We start from the raw sequence: 18,959 nt of genomic DNA, 5'->3' as shown, positions 1-18,959 counted from the left end.
AAGGTTACCTGTATGAAGAGCTTCCATGGTGGCTCAGCTGGTAAAAACTCCGCCCGCAATGCGGGAGACCCCGATTCGACCCCTGGGTCGGGAAGATCCAAGGGGGAGAAGGGGGAGAGGGAAAAGAGGGGGAGGGGGGACGGCAGGCAGAGCCTTCACAGGTAACCCTCTGCCCCTCACCTCAGGTGCCCTCTGCCCCCCTCCTCAGGTCCCCCTCTGCCCCCCTCCTCAGGTCCCCCTCTGCCCCCCTCCTCAGGTGCCCTCTGCCCCTCACCTCAGGTTCCCCTCTGCCCCCCTCCTCAGGTGCCCTCTGCCCCTCACCTCAGGTCCCCTCTGCCCCCCTCCTCAGGTCCCTTCTGCCCCCCTCCTCAGGTGCCCTCTGCCCCTCACCTCAGGTCCCCCTCTGTCCCCCTCCTCAGGTGCCCTCTGCCCCCCTCACCTCAGGTCCGTCTCCCGCCCCCACCTCAGGTCCCTCTGGGCACCACGTCGTGGGAGCTAGGAGCCGAGGGAAGTCGTCCAAACTCCACTTCCCGACGCCCCCAAGCCGCGAGGTCCCTCGAGGGTCTGGGGGTGAACAAAGCGCCCCCGGCCAGGACTGCCCTGGCGGACCCGACGCCGGCCGGAGAACGGCGCGCCCCGGACTTACTTCTCAGCCGCCCGTGGCAGCTGAAGGCGCCCGGGGGGCGTGAGACGCCTGTGGCCGCTTCTGTCCGGACTCAGAAGACGGTTCAACGGCCGGAGCTCCGGGCGCGTCTCCCGTCCCCGCCCCACGCGACGCCAGGTCAGGTCGGGACGCCGCCTCCCCTCGGGCGGGGCTGGGCAGGCCGGGTCTCCGTCCTGGGGGGCCCGACACCGGCGACCCTGCCCCCGTCCCCGGCACCACCGGCCGGGCGCCCCCCGAGCCCGGGCCGAGCGGGCGCCGCGCCCCCCCTGCCGTCCGCGTCCCCCCATGGCCCGCACCTAAGGATGTTGTCCGCGTAGGTGAGCAGCAACCTGGACGCCTCCAGGAACGTCTCCGGGGTGTTCTGACAGAGCTCGGCCACGGCCGGGGACGCGGACCCGGCAGAGCCGCCCAGGGCCGCCGCCGCTGCCGCCGCCATGCTCGAACGCGGCCGAGCCCCGCCCCGCGCCGCCCGCTCCCGCCCCGCGCCGCGCGCGCTCTGAGCAGGCGCCCCGGCGCGCCGCGCCCGCGGCCTGCCCGACAGGCGGGGGGCGGGGCGGGGGGCGGGCGGGGAGAGGAGGGTGGGGGGAGGGCGGGGGGAGGAGCGGGGAGAGGCGGGGAGATGGGGCGGGGCGGGGAGAGGGGATCTGGTCTCCAGAGCGGGGACTGGTCTCCAGGGACTGGGTCGTCTAGCCGGGGCGGGGGCCTTGTCCCCGCCTGCTGGGGGCTGTTTGGGAGCTTTGAGGTTTTGGACGGAGAGAGAAACCTGGTGGTCAGGACTCAAGGAGCTTCCACCAGACGGGGACGGTGTCTTGATCCTCTAGAACGAGGAGCTTTGCCCAGGGGTATTGGGCGTCCCTAGTGGCTCAGCTGTAAACAATCCGCCTGCCATACAGGAGACGCGACTTCGATCCCTGGGTTGGGAAGATTCCCTGGAGGAGGAAACGGCAACCCACTCCAGTACTCTTGCCTGGAGAATCCCATGAGCAGAGGAGCCTGGCAGGATACAGTCTATGGGGTCCTCCCAGTCTATGGGGTCGCAAAGAGTCGGACAGGACTGAGTGACTTCGCAGCAGCAGTAGCAGTCTGGTAGTGATAGTTTCCAGTGAACATGTCGGATTCATCATCTCCGAAGATTTAGCTTCGGGACCATGGACCAGGGACCAGGCTTGATCACTCAAGAGCTTTTGTGTAACAGAGTCTCATTAAAGTATGAAAGGAGACAGAGAAAGCCTCTTATCAACCTGCCTGGGAAATTGACTCAGTAGTCTGGGCCAGGGGTGGGGTGGAAGGGTTGGTACACGGGGCTGCGGGCTTTGGGCAGGGCTAGAGGGTGCTGGCTGGTACATGGCAGAAACCTGGGTTCCTCTGTGTCCCAAGGCTGGCCTCAATAGATCCAGCCAAGACGGTGGGTGGGGAAACTGTACTCCAACCGCCAGCTTTTTCCCAAATGAAAATATCTTACAGCTTCCTCCTCACAGGTTGTCAGAGATCAGAGATCAGTCGCTCAGTTGCGTCCGATTCTTTGCGACCCCATGAATCACAGCACGCCAGGCCTCCCTGTCCATCACCAACTCCCGGAGTTCACTCAGACTCACGTCCATCGAGTCAGTGATGCCATCCAGCCATCTCATCCTCTGTCGTCCCCTTCTCCTCTTGCCCCCAATCCCTCCAAGCATCAGAGTCTTTTCCAATGAGTCAACTCTTCGCATGAGGTGGCCAAAGGACTGGAGTTTCAGCTTTAGCATCAGTCCTTCCAAAGAAATCCCAGGGCTGATCTCCTTCAGAATGGACTGGTTGGATCTCCTTGCAGTCCAAGGGACTCTCAAGAGTCTTCTCCAACACCACAGTTCAAAAGCATCAATTCTTCAGTGCTCAGCCTTCTTCACAGTCCAACTCTCACATCCATACATGACCACTGGAAAAACCATAGCCTTGACTAGATGGACCTTTGTTGGCAAAGTAATGTCTCTGCTTTTGAATATGCTATCTAGGTTGGTCATAACTTTCCTTCCAAGGAGTAAGCGTCTTGTAATTTCATGGCTGCAGTCACCATCTGTAGTGATTTTGGAGCCCAGAAAAATAAAGTCTGACTCTGTTTCCACTGTTTCCCTATCTATTTCCCATGAAGTGATGGGACTGGATGCCATGATCTTCGTTTTCTGAATGTTGAGCTTTAAGCCAACTTTTTCACTCTCCACTTTCACTTTCATCAAGAGGCTTTTTAGTTCCTCTTCACTTTCTGCCATAAGGGTGGTGTCATCTGTAGGTTGTCAGGCCTTCCTAAATAAATGGGGATGAAAGACCCCAGGAGGAAGGAGCAAACAGTTTTCAAAACCAAAGGCATGGCTATGAACTCTGCTGGGATTCCCCTCTATGGATTCCTTTTAGAACTAGATAAATGATTGAAAATCTCTTGCATCATTCCCAGCCCAGATAGTATTGTGCTTCTGTAAAGAAGTGTTTTTTCAAAAGTGCAGGTTGTAGGCGGGGGACTCTATTGACCAAAATAAAACACAGACCCAATAATGACAATAGGATAGAGGGGAAAGGGGAGACAGCAAGTTATGCATACCATATAGTAAGGGCATGGATCGATTTGTGACTTTGGTGTGCAGGTAAAGGCTGTGATGAGTGTCCTCTATTCCTTTTAGAAGATGGATCCTAACCTCTTTAATCCATGCTTTGCCTCTCCATGCCTTTGAAAATGTGCTTTACCAATGCCTCCTTTCTTTGCAGAAACTCCTTTCCAAACCTCAACAAATATTATTTCTTGATGATAGATTTTAAATAGGTTAGTTTTTGTCTAAGTTAGTTGCTTTAAATTTTCTTGATGCCTTATCTTCAGTTTGCTTTTTGAAATTTTCTTCCAGTATCTCTGAGCAAGGCCCTGAGCTATACTATCTACTTCAATTATTGTTCAATTGCCAGATATGTGTGAGAAGATTTAATAAATATAATATTTATATATTAATAAATATAATATTCTTGGACCAGGTTCCAAGCATAGTGTGTTTAACTGATAATTTGTTGTTAGCTGCTGTAACTAAAGATTTCCATGATTTAACATAAATATCTTTCTTGTTCACACAACAGTTTAATAGTGCAGTTCTCATTTGTCAGTTCCTCCGTGTAATGATTCAGGGCCCCAGGCTCCTTTATCCCATAGCATAGAGATCAACAAACATTTTTTATAAAGGGCCATGTGCATGCATGCTCCGTTGCTCAGTTGTGTCTGACTCTTTGCAATCCCATGCTCACGGACTGTGCCCTGCCAGGCTCCTCTGTCCATGGAATTTTCCAGGCAAGAATACTGGAATGGGTTGCCATTTAGTAAATGTTTAAGGCTTTCTGGCCATACCATCTCTGTTTCAACTGTTTAACTACTCTGTCTCTGCAGCAAACAGTAGTTTGCTCTTAACACCCCTAACATGGGGTGTTAGGGTGAACAGCATGGGCTGTTATGGTCACCAACACTCCCTGGCAGTCAAATTCTGTGAATAACTTCCTCTGTATATATGTGAGGTTCCACTGTAGCTCGTAGATTGTATTGAGTGGTTTTGAATTTGAGGATTTAACCAACAGCAGACCATGTAGCACTATAGCATTTAATATTTTAAAAAATCCATATATTAAGTGAACCCAGGCAGTTCAAACCCATGTTGTTCAAGGGTCAACTGTACTTTAGAATGAATGGGTGTAGCTATGTTCCAATGAAACCGTTTACAAAAACAAGCACCCTTCTGGATTTAGCTTGTGGTTTGTTAACTACTGCTATATGGCCTCAGAGACTTCTGCATTTACTTAGTGGCTGGGCACAAAGAAGGCATATCTGCTTCACGAGCCCAGAAATGACAAACAGCGTTTTCTTTACTGTATCACTGGTAAAAAGGAAGCCCCGACTAGGTAAAAGTCCGCCGGAGTTGGGGAGGTTGGGAGGCTGGGAAATGTAGTCCTTAGCTGGACAGGGAGCACCCACAACCCTCAAGCAGGGAGGATGGGGGTGGGGGTTGGGGTTGTGATTAGCTATCTCCATCACAAACTGTATTCCCCTGGAGTTTCTTTTTCCATCAACGTATTTATTCTATAATAATCATATAAGGTTACCATATACTATCTAATAGTCAGGATTTTTTTTAAAGATCTAGAACATCTTTTTTTTTTTCCCCAAAATAAAATCTTAAGAGAAAACCTAGTATATATAAAACACCGAAGTGGAGGCACTCTAGGATTGAAGCAGGAATGCATACGTGGTGTGGGGACGAATAGAGTATTAGCAACTCAGCTTTTCCCTTGACAGGTGTTGGTCTTGGGGGTGCTTCTGTGGGAAACATGCAATTGTAGTGTGAAAACCAGTGCTACAAAATTGATGCTATTATAATATCATACAGTCCATAACGTCATAAAAATCCTCATTTCAAGGTAATTCACTGAGTTATTGTTTATTTTAATTCATCTGAAATTTTACTCCTTCCCAATTACTCTTTACTTTGAGTAACTAAAATCTCTCTAGGATACCATTTATGGAGCTATTAAGGAATTTACTATAAGGGACTTGACTCATTCTTTTCCTTGTCTGCTTCTTCTACTTTCATAAGGTGAAAATATTTTGATTTTTCAATTTCCTGTAGAAAAATCGAAGATATTAAGCTACTCTTAATCTCTTTATACCCACCACTGCTTCAAACACATAAAAGGATATTCTAGTATTAAATCAGGTTTGAACTTTCCGTTCACTTGATTTTTTTTTTTTTTTTTGCTTCAGAGTAATGAATTTCCTTTTAGGATTCCGGCTTTATTAAGAACACCATCTTTAGAAGACAAATGACATATGGTGGCACTATTCTTAGATGAAATAAAGATACGACTCACTAAAATTTCCCTGGGACAGGTTTTGTCATAAAAAATGAAAATGTTGACCTAAATGAAGGCCAATGGCAAGGAGAGGGGTTGAAGCCTTTCAGGAGTATGTGATGATTCACTATTGTATGATCGTATCATGTATATAACCAATTACTATTTATCGAGCACGCACTCTGCAAAGCAGCCTGAGATGAATGACATAAGAAACCTTTAATCTAGTAGGAAGGACAAAATTAATAATAATACCTTATACACAGATAGCCGTTTAGTTGATGAAACAAAAAGAGCCACTGTGAAAAAACCATGGTAAGAAATGTACAAAGTGGCATCTGCATACGCATGTGTTTATTCATTCATTCCGTAATTCATTCACTCACCAAATAGTTATGCAGTGGCTACTAAAGGTGCTTGCTGTGCTGCACAGAGGCAGTGGGGATGAGCACGGGCCCGCTGGCTTCACGGGAGTCCCTGTGAGTCGGCTCACTGGTTGGACCGGCAGCAGCATCACCAGGGAATTCATCAGGATGTTCGCAAGCCCCATCTTTTTTTTTTTTATATATAATTTTATTTATTTTTGGCTGTGCTGGGTCTTCACTGCTGTGCAGGCTTCTCTCTAGCTGTGGCAAGTGGGGGCTCCTCCCTCACTGTGTGGTGCAGCCTTCTCCTTGCAGCGCTTTTCTTGTTGCAGAGCACAGCTCGAGGGTGCTCGGGTCTCAGCAGTTGCGGCTCATGGGGTCTAGAGCACAAGCTCAGTAGTTGTGGCACACAGGCTGAGTTGCTCGGGGCATGTGCGATCTTCCTGGACCAGGGATTGAACCCCTGTCTCCTGAATTGGCAGTCGGATTCTTTACCACTGAGCCTCCTGGGAAGCTCTCAAGCCCCATCTTTACAGGTGAGACCCAGCAATCTGTGCAGTAAGCCTTTCAGGTGCCCAGTAAAGTTTGAGAAGTATTCATTTAGAGGAAGGAAAATTCCACTGTTGTTGAAATTTCATGGAAGAGGAAGAATTTGAACAGAACCCTTAAATTTGGAGGTTAATGGAGTGAGGAAGGGGCGAACATCCCAGCTATGGGAGATCACCATCCCCCCCCCCGCCCCCCACCAAATACACACACACTTAAGGACAGCATCCTAGCAATCTCTCCTCCTCACCATTGCCCTTGTTTAGGCCCCACCAGTCTGCACTCTCTTCCCCAAGGCCATTCCCACATCCTCCAACTCCCCTGCACATACTGCAATGATGCTCTTTCTAAATCACCCCTCTGATCATGTTATTCTTCACTGAGAAGTCTTCCATGGCTACCCCTTGCCCACATGTAACTAAGCAAGACCCTTATAAAGACTTCCGGGAACAGACCCCCCCACCCATGTCCTCCGCCTGCCTTCTGTCTGTAGAAAGACTTTAGTCAAAGGGAATCAGTCAAGCAGGACAAAACAATACTTTGGCCATTAAACAAAGTCAAGGACCTTTAGTTCTTTCTCAAGGACTATAGATAATATTCTGAGTCTTGGCCTGTGAGCTGTTTTGCAGATTCTGAAACCCCCACCAGGTGGAGAAGTTAATTGCATGCTGCCCACAAGCAGGTAGACCCCAGACCAGTTGGAACCAGAAGGCTGATGATGCTGACTCCGGATTACCTCTCCACCAGCCATTCAGAAGGACGTCCACAAGCTGACCATGCCCTGATCCTTGAACACCATGATTCCTCACTACGCCTTCTAGGGCAGGACACACAGCCTTGAGGGCATTTGCCCGCTATGACCCCCTTTGCCCGGCCAAGCAATAAAGCTATTTTTGTTTCACTCAGAATCTTGTCTGAGATTTAATCCAGCACTAGTGTACAAAGACCAAATTTTAGCAATTCAGCACACTCTCTACAGTCAAGTGATATCAGGAATTAGGCAAGAAATTTGAATGTAACTGGCTTTGTTCAAGATAAAAAGGAGAAGCAGAGGGCCTGGGGTAGGGAATGAGAGAGTGTACCATTTCCTTCCTAGAGGAATTTAGAGTCAATAAAAGAAGGCTGCAGACCATAGGTTGCAGACTGGGGCTGCCCACATACCATCTCTGACCTACAGGAGTAATCCGAAGTCTTTTGCACAAAACCCAAGACTTGTTCCCATCAGCCCATTCTTCACTCTCAGACTTTCCCTGCTGCTTTGTCCCAACCTCAAATCCAGTGTTGGCCACACTGAACTACTACCAGCACGTGTAGAAGACACCAGGTCTCAGAATTTGTTCTATTCTGCCCGGCACGATGCCCTTTCCCACCAAGATTACTAGACATTTACGCATCTTCAAGATGCAGTTCAAAGGTCAACTTTTTGGAAGACTTTCTTGACTTTGGAAGGTGGTATTGACCCATAGTATTATATTGTCTCTTTCATATTATTATAATTCTGTTATATTCTTCTATTATAGCACCTGTTTCAGTACTTTGCACATATTTGTCTTCACAGGTATTTCATTCTACTAGACAATGAACTTCTTGAAAGCAGGAACCATACCCTATTCATTTTCATACGCCAGTTTCTGGCTCAGGTTAGGCAGAAATGTTGAAGAAAAGAACGTACAAGCAAAAAGAGAAGCTGAAGTCCATCTAGAAGTTAGCTCAGTTTTGCTGGGTGTTGGTCTGCACCCCGTAGGCCTGTAAATCCTGTACTTACTTCAAGACTGAAAAAAGAGCCCAGAGACATCAATGGTTTAATGGACGGAGGGATCTTACATGTGTGCTGCAGACGGTGGGCAGGTGGGCAGGACCATGGCAGGGGTCTTTGCTTCCGGTGGGAGGGGGCCCACGTTGACATCCGGCTAGCTCATAGGTTACCAGGAGAAGCAAGCAGAGGGGCATACCCCTCACGGCCCCTTCGATGAACTGTCACGTTAGGGGGGTTCCGATCTAAAGATTAGAACAATCACTCACTGGGGCTGGGACAAGTATGTAGGAAGGTCAGTCATGTGAACAGATGTAGGTGAAGCAGACTCTAGTTGAGCAGAGCAAGAGAACAGTCATCTTGGGTGGAAATGTTTTAACAGAGAACGGGAACTATACCTCAAAATACAGTTTTGAACCAAATCACAAAAATTTAAGTAAATCTATGGCTGAACAAGAGACTATGGTAAGTGGGGCCATTTTGAAGTTTTTTATTTTAGATAAAATACCAATGTATTTTGGCAAGGAATATGGTACTAAAGGGCTTCCCTGATGACTCAAATGGTAAAAAATCCACCTGCAATGCAGGGAGACCTGGGTTTGATCCCTGGGTTGGGAAGATCCCGAGGAGTAGGGAATGGCAACCCACTCCAGTATGCCTGCCTGGAGAATCCCCATGGACAGAGGAGCCTGGTGGGCTACAGTCCATGGGGTCGCAAAGAGTCAGACACGACTGAGTGACTAAGCACATGCGCACACATGGTACTAAACCATAGACAGCTATTAGAATATCATAAAACTTCTCACCCCTTTCCAGACCAAAGGGAAGATCAGAAGGAGAAATGAAAATGAAATGACTTATCAGTGGCTTTACTTTTCTACAATATTTTAATCAACTTGTCACTTGTTATCCAAGATAATTTTGTGATGTATGAAAGAAAAAAGAACAGCGTGTTAAAACTGTATGTTACATATGAGTTTGGCTTCATAAAATATATTTTAGGTCTTTTCACACTGTGACTCGAAAACTGTATATCAATGAAGAGAGGAGAGAGCAAATTTGGGTACTTCTCACTCATTTAGTTGTATTTTATAACCACATGTTTGTTTTAATTTCTCTTAAAGTAACTCTACTATCATTGAAAGAAGGTTGTACTAAGAAGTGATGGACTAGGCCTTGGATCAAGGATGACTCAAGGTCATATTAGGGAACAATTTTAGAAAAAGTGTATTTCCAGACACATTTAAATCCATTACTAACCAGGAAAAGCTAAGTTTCTCCCAAATCCTCTAGAGCTAGGAAAGACGGCAAAGCACTCTACTTGGAAAAAAAATGCTTCAAGAGACATTGCCCAGAAAGATACAAATATGCTGACAGGTATATAGTCAACCCTTTATCTAAAGGAGAGAAAAGGACAGGGAATTCAGTGGCAGTCCAGTGGTTAGGTCCCCATGCTTTCATTGCTAAGGGATGAGGGTGCAGATTCAATCCCTAGTTGGAGAACTAAGATCCTGCAAGCTGCCCAGCAGGACCAAAAACTAAAAAAGGAAAAAGGACACAAAACTCACCTGGGACAGCACATGAGCTGTAGTTGTTCAGTCCCTAAGTCAGGTCTGACTCTTTGCCACCCTGTGGACTGCAACACACCAGGCTCCTCTGTCCTTCACTATCTCCCAGAGTTTGCGCAAATGCATGTCCATTGAGTCGATGATTCCATCCAACCATCTCATCCTCTGTCTACCCCCTTCCCCTTTTGCCTTCAATCTTTCCCAGCATCGGAGTCCTTTCCAATGAGTTTGCTCTTCCATTAAATACTACCTTGCTGACTTCTTGCATTTTAAAAAATACACTCATGTTATTTTTCCCTTGATAAATTCAGTCAGCTCTGAGCAAATAAGTTGCTGAATTTTTCGAAGACTTAGAAATAAATGTCTACATTTTTCTTTGTTCTATTCCTGTCTCCAAGATCTGAAAATACATTGTAAAAGTAAACATAAGTTGTTTATTAGAAAGGCTTATTTGAATACTGTAGACAAGATAGGAAACAAAACTAAGCAAAAATAAGGGTGAGAGGAAATTCCCTGGAGGTCCAGTGGGGCTCAGCGCTTCCACTGCGGGTGGTCCTGGGTTCCACCCCTGGAGGGGGAACTAAGATCCCTCAAGTCTCTGCACCGCTGGGAAAAAAAGGTGTGTGTGGGAGGGACATCACCATTACTGTACATACTTTGCAGACAACCCCCCCCCCCCAAAAAAAAAATCCCCTTTAAAAAGTAAAACCACAAGCTACGACTTGGATCTTCTAACAAAGTATCAATGGCTTTCCACATTAATAAATAAGTCCATTTTTAGCGACTCCATGGACTGTAGCTGTCCAGACTCCTCTGTCCCTGGGATTTCCCAGGCAAGAACACCGGAGTGGGTTGCCCCATTTCCATCTCCAGGGATGGAACCCCGTTGTCTCCTGCACCTGCAAGCCTTTCATTACCACCGAGCCACCCGGGGAGCCCTACATTAATAGTCACACACACAATTATTTTAAGTGGCCGCAGAGCATTTAGATGTACCACAGCTTTGTGCTCCATGGGGTCGCAGAGTCGGACAGGATGTAGCCACTGAACAACAAAACTCACAGCCGACTTCCTGCTGTTGGGCATTTTATTTCGGCCTGTTTTGCTACTACAAACAGCTGTGGGCGATCCAGAAATTACTGGAAAGACACAGGAACGTCTTTAACTCTTCCCTAGGAGTCTAGCAGAATTCTGACGGTGCCCCTTTTCCCCACAACAGAAGACTATTTGGGCATTATTAGGGGGGAAAAAAAAAAAATCCCCTCTTGACGGGCTCTCTCCTTGCGTTTCGCCAGCGTTCCAGCTTATCTTGGAGCGGCCGAGGTGGCCTAAAGCCCGGAGCCGGGACCCGCCTCCAGGAAGGTCTGACCTCCGCCAAGGGGACGCGGGGGAAGGGCGCTCGGCCCAGCGGGCGCGCGCGCCCTCGCGTTCATGCGTGCGCGCTCTCGCGGACGTGCCTGTGCGCGTGCGCCAGCGAGCCCGGACGTGCCTGTGCGCGTGCGCATCGCCCGCCGGGCTCTGGGGACCGCGGCTGCGCGGGCCGCACCAGGTGCAGGTAGTGGCCGCTCGCCCCTCTTTGGCTTTCGCGCTCCGGCGCCCCGTCGGGTCGGGGGCGGGTGCGGAGAGCGGCGTGGAGGACCCGGGGCTGCTGTCTGTTCCTCTCTCCACGCCCTCCCCGGGTGTCTGGGGCGGTGCTGGTAGTTGGCCACCGTCCCTTGTCCCCGGCCTCCCCTCGCCCTTGACCTTCGCGGTCGCAGAAATCCTGGTTCTCTCCGTGTTGAGGATCCAAAAAGTCCTCTCACCCCTACTTCGAAGACTACGCCCCGAAATGTGTTTTACTCCGTTAATACCAGAAGCATTAAATGTAATACGGTCTCGGCCATCCTGAAAAAGGATGCTTTCCGCAGCCGTATCAGGCCAGGAGTGCCCGTATGTGTTTCATAGTCAAGTTCTGTTTCTGTGATTCGAATGAATTGTCGTTTCACCCCTTTGTCTTCGAATATCTTAGGGTAATTGGAGTCTGAAAAGGGCTGCGTCCAAACAGTGGTTCGATAATAAGTATAAATTAAAATGAAGTAACGTTATTTTCCCTAAGTTTCCTTAACAGCTCACAACCGAACGCCTGAAAACCACACCCTGGATGTTGTTTTCTTAGACCTTTTAAGGTGTTCTAAACCACAGTGAATATACCTGTTGGGCGTGTTGTGTTCTGTTCCAGGAAAGGTGCTGAGCCTCTGAATTTCAACCATGCTGTCCGACGGCTTGCAAATTTTCCTAAGGATTACCAAATGTCATCTGATACATGCAAGATCATGCCAGCGATTAGTAAATGAAAGGCGGTTTTTGGCAACCGCACCAGCACCGGGATTGCGTCGGCGGGTCGTCATCACTGGCATCGGTTTAGTGACCCCTCTTGGCGTTGGAACTCAGCTGGTGTGGGACCGCCTTGTCCGGGGAGAGAGTGGAATCGTCTCCCTGGTTGGCGACGAGTACCAGAGCATCCCTTGCAGCGTTGCTGCTTACGTGCCAAGAGGTTGTGATGAAGGGCAGTTCAACGAGCAAAACTTTGTGCCCAAGTCAGATACCAAGTCCATGTCTCCTCCCACGGTGATGGCCATCGCTGCCGCTGAGTTAGCCTTAAAAGATGCGGGCTGGCACCCTCAATCAGAAGCTGACCAGGCAGCTACAGGCGTCGCAATCGGCATGGGAATGGTTCCTCTCGAAGTGATTTCCGAAACCGCTTTGACGTTTCAGACCAAAGGTTACAGTAAAGTCAGCCCATTCTTCGTCCCTAAGATTCTGGTCAACATGGCATCAGGCCAAGTCAGCATCCGCCATAAGCTTAAGGGCCCCAACCACGCGGTCTCCACGGCCTGCACCACCGGGGCTCATGCGGTGGGAGACTCGTTCAGGTTCGTAGCCCACGGAGATGCGGACGTGATGGTGGCCGGGGGGACGGACTCTTGCATCAGCCCCCTGTCCCTTGCTGGGTTCGCCAGAGCCCGGGCTCTGAGCACAAACACGGATCCGAAGTCCGCCTGTCGACCGTTTCACCCCCAGAGGGACGGGTTTGTAATGGGAGAAGGCGCGGCAGTGCTGGTCTTGGAAGAACACAGGCATGCGCTCCGAAGAGGGGCCCGGGTCTACGCAGAGATTGTGGGCTACGGACTCTCCGGGGATGCCGGCCACATAACCGCCCCCGACCCTGGAGGAGAGGGTGCCTTCAGGTAAAGACTGCTCGTTTGTTCCCGTTTCTTCAGCTAAGACTGTTGGAGGCTCAACTTAGGGGAAATGGTAGTATCTGGCCTTGGTGTTTGACCGTGTTTGAAATATTTGAAAACGTTTGAATATCCTTTTGAGTTTTATTGAGTAGTTGCTGGTACTGGAAATGTCAAGCGTAGCAGCCAGCTGGATGAGGAGATGGTCGAAGCCCTTCATCACACTTCAGATTATACTCTTATATTTCCTTCTCTTAAGGAAATCGAGGCACCCAGAACTGAAAAAAGTGTTAACATCTATGAGATTTTCAAAGGTTTTCCCAGAGAAATGTTTTATTTATTTTTTTGAAATATTTTATTTTAAAATTTGTCTGTTTGGAGGTTTGGCTTTGTACTTCTTCATTCACTTAGAATTCTTATGGCCTGAATAAGAAGGTTTTGAAAGATATTTGAAGCATTAAGATAATGGCACATTTTTGTGTGGATTTTTTTTTTTTTAGATTATTGGGAAATATGCAAAGTTTTACATTTAAATGTGAAAGAAAAAATTAAATCATAGTTATAAATCTTTTCTCCTTATTTTAACTCTGTATGCATACCCCACTGATAAGAAATTCCCCAAAGAAAAATTATTCTGAGGCTGAGTCTACATGGCTTTTTCCTCCAGGAAAAAAGGACAGTTCAAATAAAATGGAAATATGTTTTATTAGAGATTATAAAATCCATAGGCTTATATGTTTATGTCACAGTGATGAATCAGTCCAGGGTACTGGGGGTGCCTTGGTATTCCCATGCAGATGGCATTCTAGTACACGTGGTAATCCAAGATGCTGTTCTGTTATGGGAACGAAAAGGGTTCTTTTCATCCAGTGTACTTGAATATTTCTGTAGCCATTATCTGTAGTCCTATGGACAATGAGTGTGTGTTCAGTCGCTCAGTCATGTCTTACTCTTTGTGACCCCATGGACTGTAGCCCGCCAGGCTCCTCTGTCCATGGGGATTCTCTAGGCAAGAATACTGAAGTGGGTTGCCATTTTCCTTCTCCAGGGCATCTTCCCAACCCAGGGATTGAACCCATGTCTTCTGTGTTGGCTGGTGGGTTCTTTACCACTGAACCACTGGAGAAGCCCACAGATGATGGGCTTGTTAAAATGAAGCGTTGTTCTGATGAGTTCAACTGCTTTTTTCTTATTTATTAGATGCATGGCCGCTGCTGTGAAAGATGCAGGCATCCAACCTGAAGAGGTATCCTACATCAATGCACATGCTACTTCCACGCCTTTGGGAGATGCTGCTGAAAACAAAGCCATCAAACAGCTTTTCAAAGACCACGCACACGTCCTTGCGGTCTCCTCCACCAAGGGAGCCACGGGGCACCTCCTGGGGGCTGCCGGGGCGGCTGAGGCCGCCTTTACTGCCCTGGCTTGTTACCATCGGAAACTGCCGCCTACTCTAAACCTGGACTGCACAGAGCCGCACTTTGATCTCAATTACGTGCCACTCAAGGCACAGGAATGGAAAGCTGAGAACAGACGAATTGCACTCACCAATTCCTTTGGTTTCGGCGGTACTAATGCAACACTTTGTATTGCTGGCATGTAGGACAAATCACTTGTAATTAAATATTGATGTTTTTAACTGTTGTAAACTTCATTGAGAAATAATACATTTATATAAATGCATATTTTTGTATAATGATACCCAGGCACCCTTTATTCTTATCTGGGTTTCTCAGTCTTGGCACTGTGGATGTTTTGTGCAGGGTACTTCTTTGCTGGGGAAAGGGGAGCTGTCCTGTACATCATACGATGCTTTACAGCTTCCGCGTCCCCGCTCCCTAGATTCCAGTGACCCCTCCTTCCCCAGCGGTGACAACCAAAAATATCTCGGCACTGCCACGGGTTTCCTGGGAGGCCGGGAGCACAGAAGTGAGATGCTAACGGGCCGCGTGTGTTCCCTTCCCGCCGGCCTTTGCCGTAGCACTTTATCGCCTATGTGCCCATCTCCAGCCACATTCGTGCACTGAGCCTCAGTCGTAATTCTCACTGGCACACAGTTCGTCCAGTTGATGTTTATTAGGAGCCAGCTGCGGATGCGGTTTTGTGTACTGGCCACCAAGGATAGTGTGGAAAGACTGGGAGATCTAGAAAGACACCAGCACTGAATGTCAATACATGTAACCTGAGAAGCGGGCAGGAGGGAAAGTCAGGTCTGGTGGAAATCAGGTCACAAAATTCACTTTTAAAAATAATATTGTTCTTCTTTCATATGTATTATAAATTATATTATATATTTTGTTCTTTCATATACATTTTATATATATATATATACACACTTTATTTATTTATTTGGCTGCAATGGGTCTTCGTTACAGCATGTGAGATCTTAGCCGCAGCATGTGGGATCTAGTTCCCTGAGCAGGGGTTGAACCTCGGCCCCCTGTATTGGGAGCATAGTGTCTTAGCCACTGGACCACCAGGGAAGTCCCAGAAGCTTTTAAGTTTTGTTAAAGCACTGAGAGTATTTGGAAGCCATTGAATGTTTGGAGTGTTATGATGGTTCTCTAAGCTGTCAAGCTGGCCAGGCTGAAATAGGAATACATTTCCCAGAATTCACTTTCCCTTATGTTTGGTCAGGGCTGGCCCTGAGAGATTCTTGTAGGCAATTTGCAAGGTGCAGGGGAAACAGCAATGATTTTGTAGCTCACATGGGTTGTGGCTTTGCTGGCTGACAACCTTGTGCTGAGGCGGTGGCCAAGCCTGTAAATTGAGGCATAATTTACATGCAGTAAATTGCACCCATTTCAAGTGTACAGTCAAATAAGTTTGATAAAAATAGTTCCACTTGTGGAACTGCCACCTCAATCAGAATGTAGGGCGTTTCCAGGAATTCCCTGGTGGTCCAGTTGTTAGGACCCCACACTTCAGCTGCACAGGGCGCGGGTTCCATCCCTGGTTGGGGAAACAAGATTCTGCAAGCCATGCAGCACAGCCCAAAACAATAAAGAGAATCTTGAGGATTTAAGATAAAAGAGCATAGAGCATTTCCATCACTCTAAAAATCTCCCTGTGCCCCTTCACAGTCAGTCGCCCTACCTCCAGAAGAGCTTACGATCACTGTAGATAAGATTTGCCTTTTCTAGAATTTTATATACATGTACTCCTATAGAATGAATGCTCCTTGGTTCCTGACTGCGCATGTCTCGTGGCTGCTATGCTGCACCCCTTGTACCGCAGGCGTCTACTCCCAGCTGGTTTATGGGGCAGCCCTTTCTGCAGGAAAATTCGGAAGAGGACAGTCAGTGGGATCAGCAGCAGCCCCTGGCCCCGCGTCTGTTTCTGGCGCACCCTGGTCAGGAGCCACCCTCTCCCTAAGCCACTGTTCTTTCTAAATTCCCCTCGCCCTCAGCCATTCTCTTGGCAGGACTTGGCGGCTTGCCTGGTGGCTCAAACCTTTACTCCTGGAAGCCAGCCCTTGGCAGTCCCACCACACACCTTTCTCAGACAACAGTTGCTGCGGGGTCAGAGAGCCCTGGCATCAGGAAGCCTGGGGGCACCAGGAGGTACCCAAGTGGACCACTGGGGTTGCATCCTTGTCTCCCCGTCCCACTGTGAAGAAGCATCGCCTCTCATAGCTGGTCGGGGTCAAATCCCACGGCCAGTATGCTGCCTTTCTGGTCCCTGGGGCACTGGGAGGCCAGAGTGTCCTGGCTCTAATAATACACTGGCTGTGTGCCCTGGCCAGAGAGTGTGTCTCCTTTGGAGCTCAGAGCTTTAACCCTGCAGAGCTCAGGGTGGCAAGGATGGAAAGCATGCACTTCCTCATCCTGATTAGATCAGTGGGACTGATGGTGAGTGGGTCACTCCTGTTCCCCATGCCCCTTTCTGTACCCAGGTGTTTTTCTTACTGGGGACTTAGCCCCATACAGAATTCCTCATCGCTCAGTTGATAAAGAATCTACCTGCAATACAGGAGACCCAGGTTTGATTCCTGGGCTGGGAAGGTCCCCTGTAGAAGGAAAAGGCTACCCACTCCAGTATTCTGGCCTGGAGAATTCCATGGACTGTATAGTCCATGGGGTCCTAAAGAGTAGGACACCACTGAGCGACTTTCACTTTCACTTCACGTCATAGCTTTCTGAGAACTAAGATCACACCACTGAACAGAATACGGATTCACAGAGTTCTGACGGAAAACTGCTGAGGGTGACTAAAATTTTTATAACTCTTTATTGGAAACATTGTTGATTCTTTAGTGTTTTGTTTTCTCCAGATTTAAGAAAACCATTTGTCTTTTAAACTATCAGCAATTTGCTGACTTATACCCTTGGGAACAAAGATGAAACATTTATCTTTTTCTCCCTACTTTATCTCTCCAGAACTGAGAAAATTTTAGAATGAGTAGTCTTATTTTCATGGCAATACAGTTATTTGCATAAATTCAATAAGAATCTGTTCTTGTCAAGGGGCTGAACTGTAGCAGCTGAGGGCTGAAGCCAGCATTGAGCTGGTGGTCCCTCCTGAGCCCTGGCCATTTGCCCTTTGTCCTGACAGCCGGGCTGTTCTCAAGGGAGTAACCTGGTGGCTTAGACAACAGGGACCCGAAAGTGGATTTTCATGAATAACCCCTGGTGTGGTCAGGATGTATGGAGAGACGTCTGCGTCCCCCCTGCAGGAGACTGGGCACCTCACTTGTCTTCCATGTCCCCACTCATGAGGCGCTGACACCCCTGGCGATCAGGAGGCTGATGCCCCAGTCTAGGTACCAGCCCTGGTTACTGGCCCTTCAGTAGAATCATCAGTAGGTGGGATGCACAGGAAGGGCATCCGCCGCAGCACCTGGATGGGGTGACGTGTTGCCAGGACCCTGCATTGCCCTTGAAATACAGTGAGTTGGTTAATGCAGCAGCAGCACCTCCTGTTCTAAACAGTGCCCACGGCAGCTGCCAGAGGAGTCCAGGGCCACCCCCAGGAGTTCCCCACCAACGACGGGTCAGCAACCGGATTATATCAACCAAGTGAGGGTTCTAAATATGCTTTGATTTGCGTGGACACTGCTTCTGGCCTAACTCAAGCTTTCCCATCGCCACATGAACCAGGCCGCCACCCTCTGTTGATCAGAGAAGCAGAGCGCCATGAACTGACTCCCTCGTCAAACAGTGATGGGGGTCACATGTCAAAGGCTGGGATGTGTGAGACTAGCAAAGGAGCATGGTGTTCAAAGGAGGTTCCCTCTGCCCTCAAACCTGCAGGCAGCAGATTAAATCACTAACAGGTCCAACCAGCCTGCCTGGGTGGACTAAGAAGCTGTCCCAGACTTTATGCACTTGAGTGATCAACCGGCAGGGACTGTTGCCCCCTAGGCCAGCCTGGGGGCCCTGCCAAAAATCGCAACCCTATGAAGTATTGAAGTGTCAGCAGACAGCAGTGCCCTGCTTCTCACCGCGGGGCAATGTGCTGTGCTGCTGGGAGCACCAAGCCCCCACGCCCGGGACAGGTGGCGTCCACGGGAAGCTGCAGTGGGACGTCCCACCCAGGTAGGAGGGTTGCTTCCTACTCCCGTGTCCGGGGGAACTGCTCAGTCTCCGCCGGACCCCTTGTGGTGCTGCCAGCTGCCTGTGGAAATGCAGTATGCCTGGAGTGGACTGTGCACCCACTGAGAGAGGGGTCCTGGTCTGGTGGACCCCACCCCAGTCCATCTCACACCTGACAGGGCTGCCTCCCCCAGCCAGCATGTGTGGTGTGCTCAACCAGGTCAGGTCCTAAAGCTGCCCAACTCCCGCTCCTCGAGGACAGGCGGGTCTGTTCTCTTTTCTGCTGGTACCATCACCTGGCCACCACCTTCATCCCTCCATTGGTCTGGATGCTGGATGCTATTTTAGCCCACGCAGAAGCCCTCCCCGAGTTCACCCAGCAAGCCTTGAATAGCTGGCAAAGCCAGCCCTCCCTGTACACCGAAATGCCTCTAGGGAGAAAAGCCGTCCTCCAAGTTAA

General features: G+C 49.0%; 3 protein-coding genes and 1 long non-coding RNA gene across 8 annotated transcripts in view; 3 read left to right on the top strand and 1 right to left on the bottom strand.

Moving 5' to 3' along the window:
• Positions 1-1,162, bottom strand: part of NGLY1 (N-glycanase 1) — a 58,355-nt gene extending 57,193 nt beyond the window's left edge. The window contains exon 1 of one of the 4 annotated variants that reach the window (XM_005226174.3): positions 961-1,162. In XM_005226174.3, coding sequence (XP_005226231.1) covers positions 961-1,100 — 140 coding nt within the window. In that variant the 5' untranslated portion in view covers positions 1,101-1,162. The other 3 variants (NM_001192787.1, XM_059882245.1, XM_059882247.1) reach the window with 3 other exon arrangements.
• LOC112444632 (uncharacterized) lies at positions 873-7,334 on the top strand. 2 transcript variants are annotated; one of them, XR_003032995.2, is made up of 3 exons: positions 873-981; positions 6,213-6,416; positions 7,109-7,334. It is a non-coding gene; the product is annotated as an uncharacterized lncRNA (long non-coding RNA). The 2 variants fall into 2 exon arrangements; XR_009493184.1 differs by lacking the exon at positions 6,213-6,416.
• A 3,933-nt stretch (positions 7,335-11,267) lies between these two features.
• On the top strand, positions 11,268-14,658 carry OXSM (3-oxoacyl-ACP synthase, mitochondrial). The gene is given in 3 exon segments (NM_001075624.2): positions 11,268-11,302; positions 11,966-12,974; positions 14,166-14,658. Coding segments are annotated over 2 exon segments (1,383 nt in total). The 5' UTR covers positions 11,268-11,302; positions 11,966-11,994; the 3' UTR covers positions 14,569-14,658.
• A 3,213-nt stretch (positions 14,659-17,871) lies between these two features.
• The window catches only part of LOC100847782 (uncharacterized), a 46,703-nt gene continuing 45,615 nt past the window's right edge, over positions 17,872-18,959 (top strand). Inside the window, exon 1 of the transcript XR_003032957.2 lies at positions 17,872-18,502. The gene's annotated coding sequence lies outside the window, so the exon portion shown is untranslated. The remainder of the gene's footprint in view (positions 18,503-18,959) is intronic.

Source organism: Bos taurus, chromosome 27 (assembly GCF_002263795.3).
Source record: "Bos taurus isolate L1 Dominette 01449 registration number 42190680 breed Hereford chromosome 27, ARS-UCD2.0, whole genome shotgun sequence".
In the NCBI taxonomy this organism is placed as follows: Eukaryota; Metazoa; Chordata; class Mammalia; order Artiodactyla; family Bovidae; genus Bos; species Bos taurus.
The sequence above is the reverse complement of the archived record's forward strand: the minus strand, read 5'-3'. Positions and strand labels throughout refer to the sequence as shown.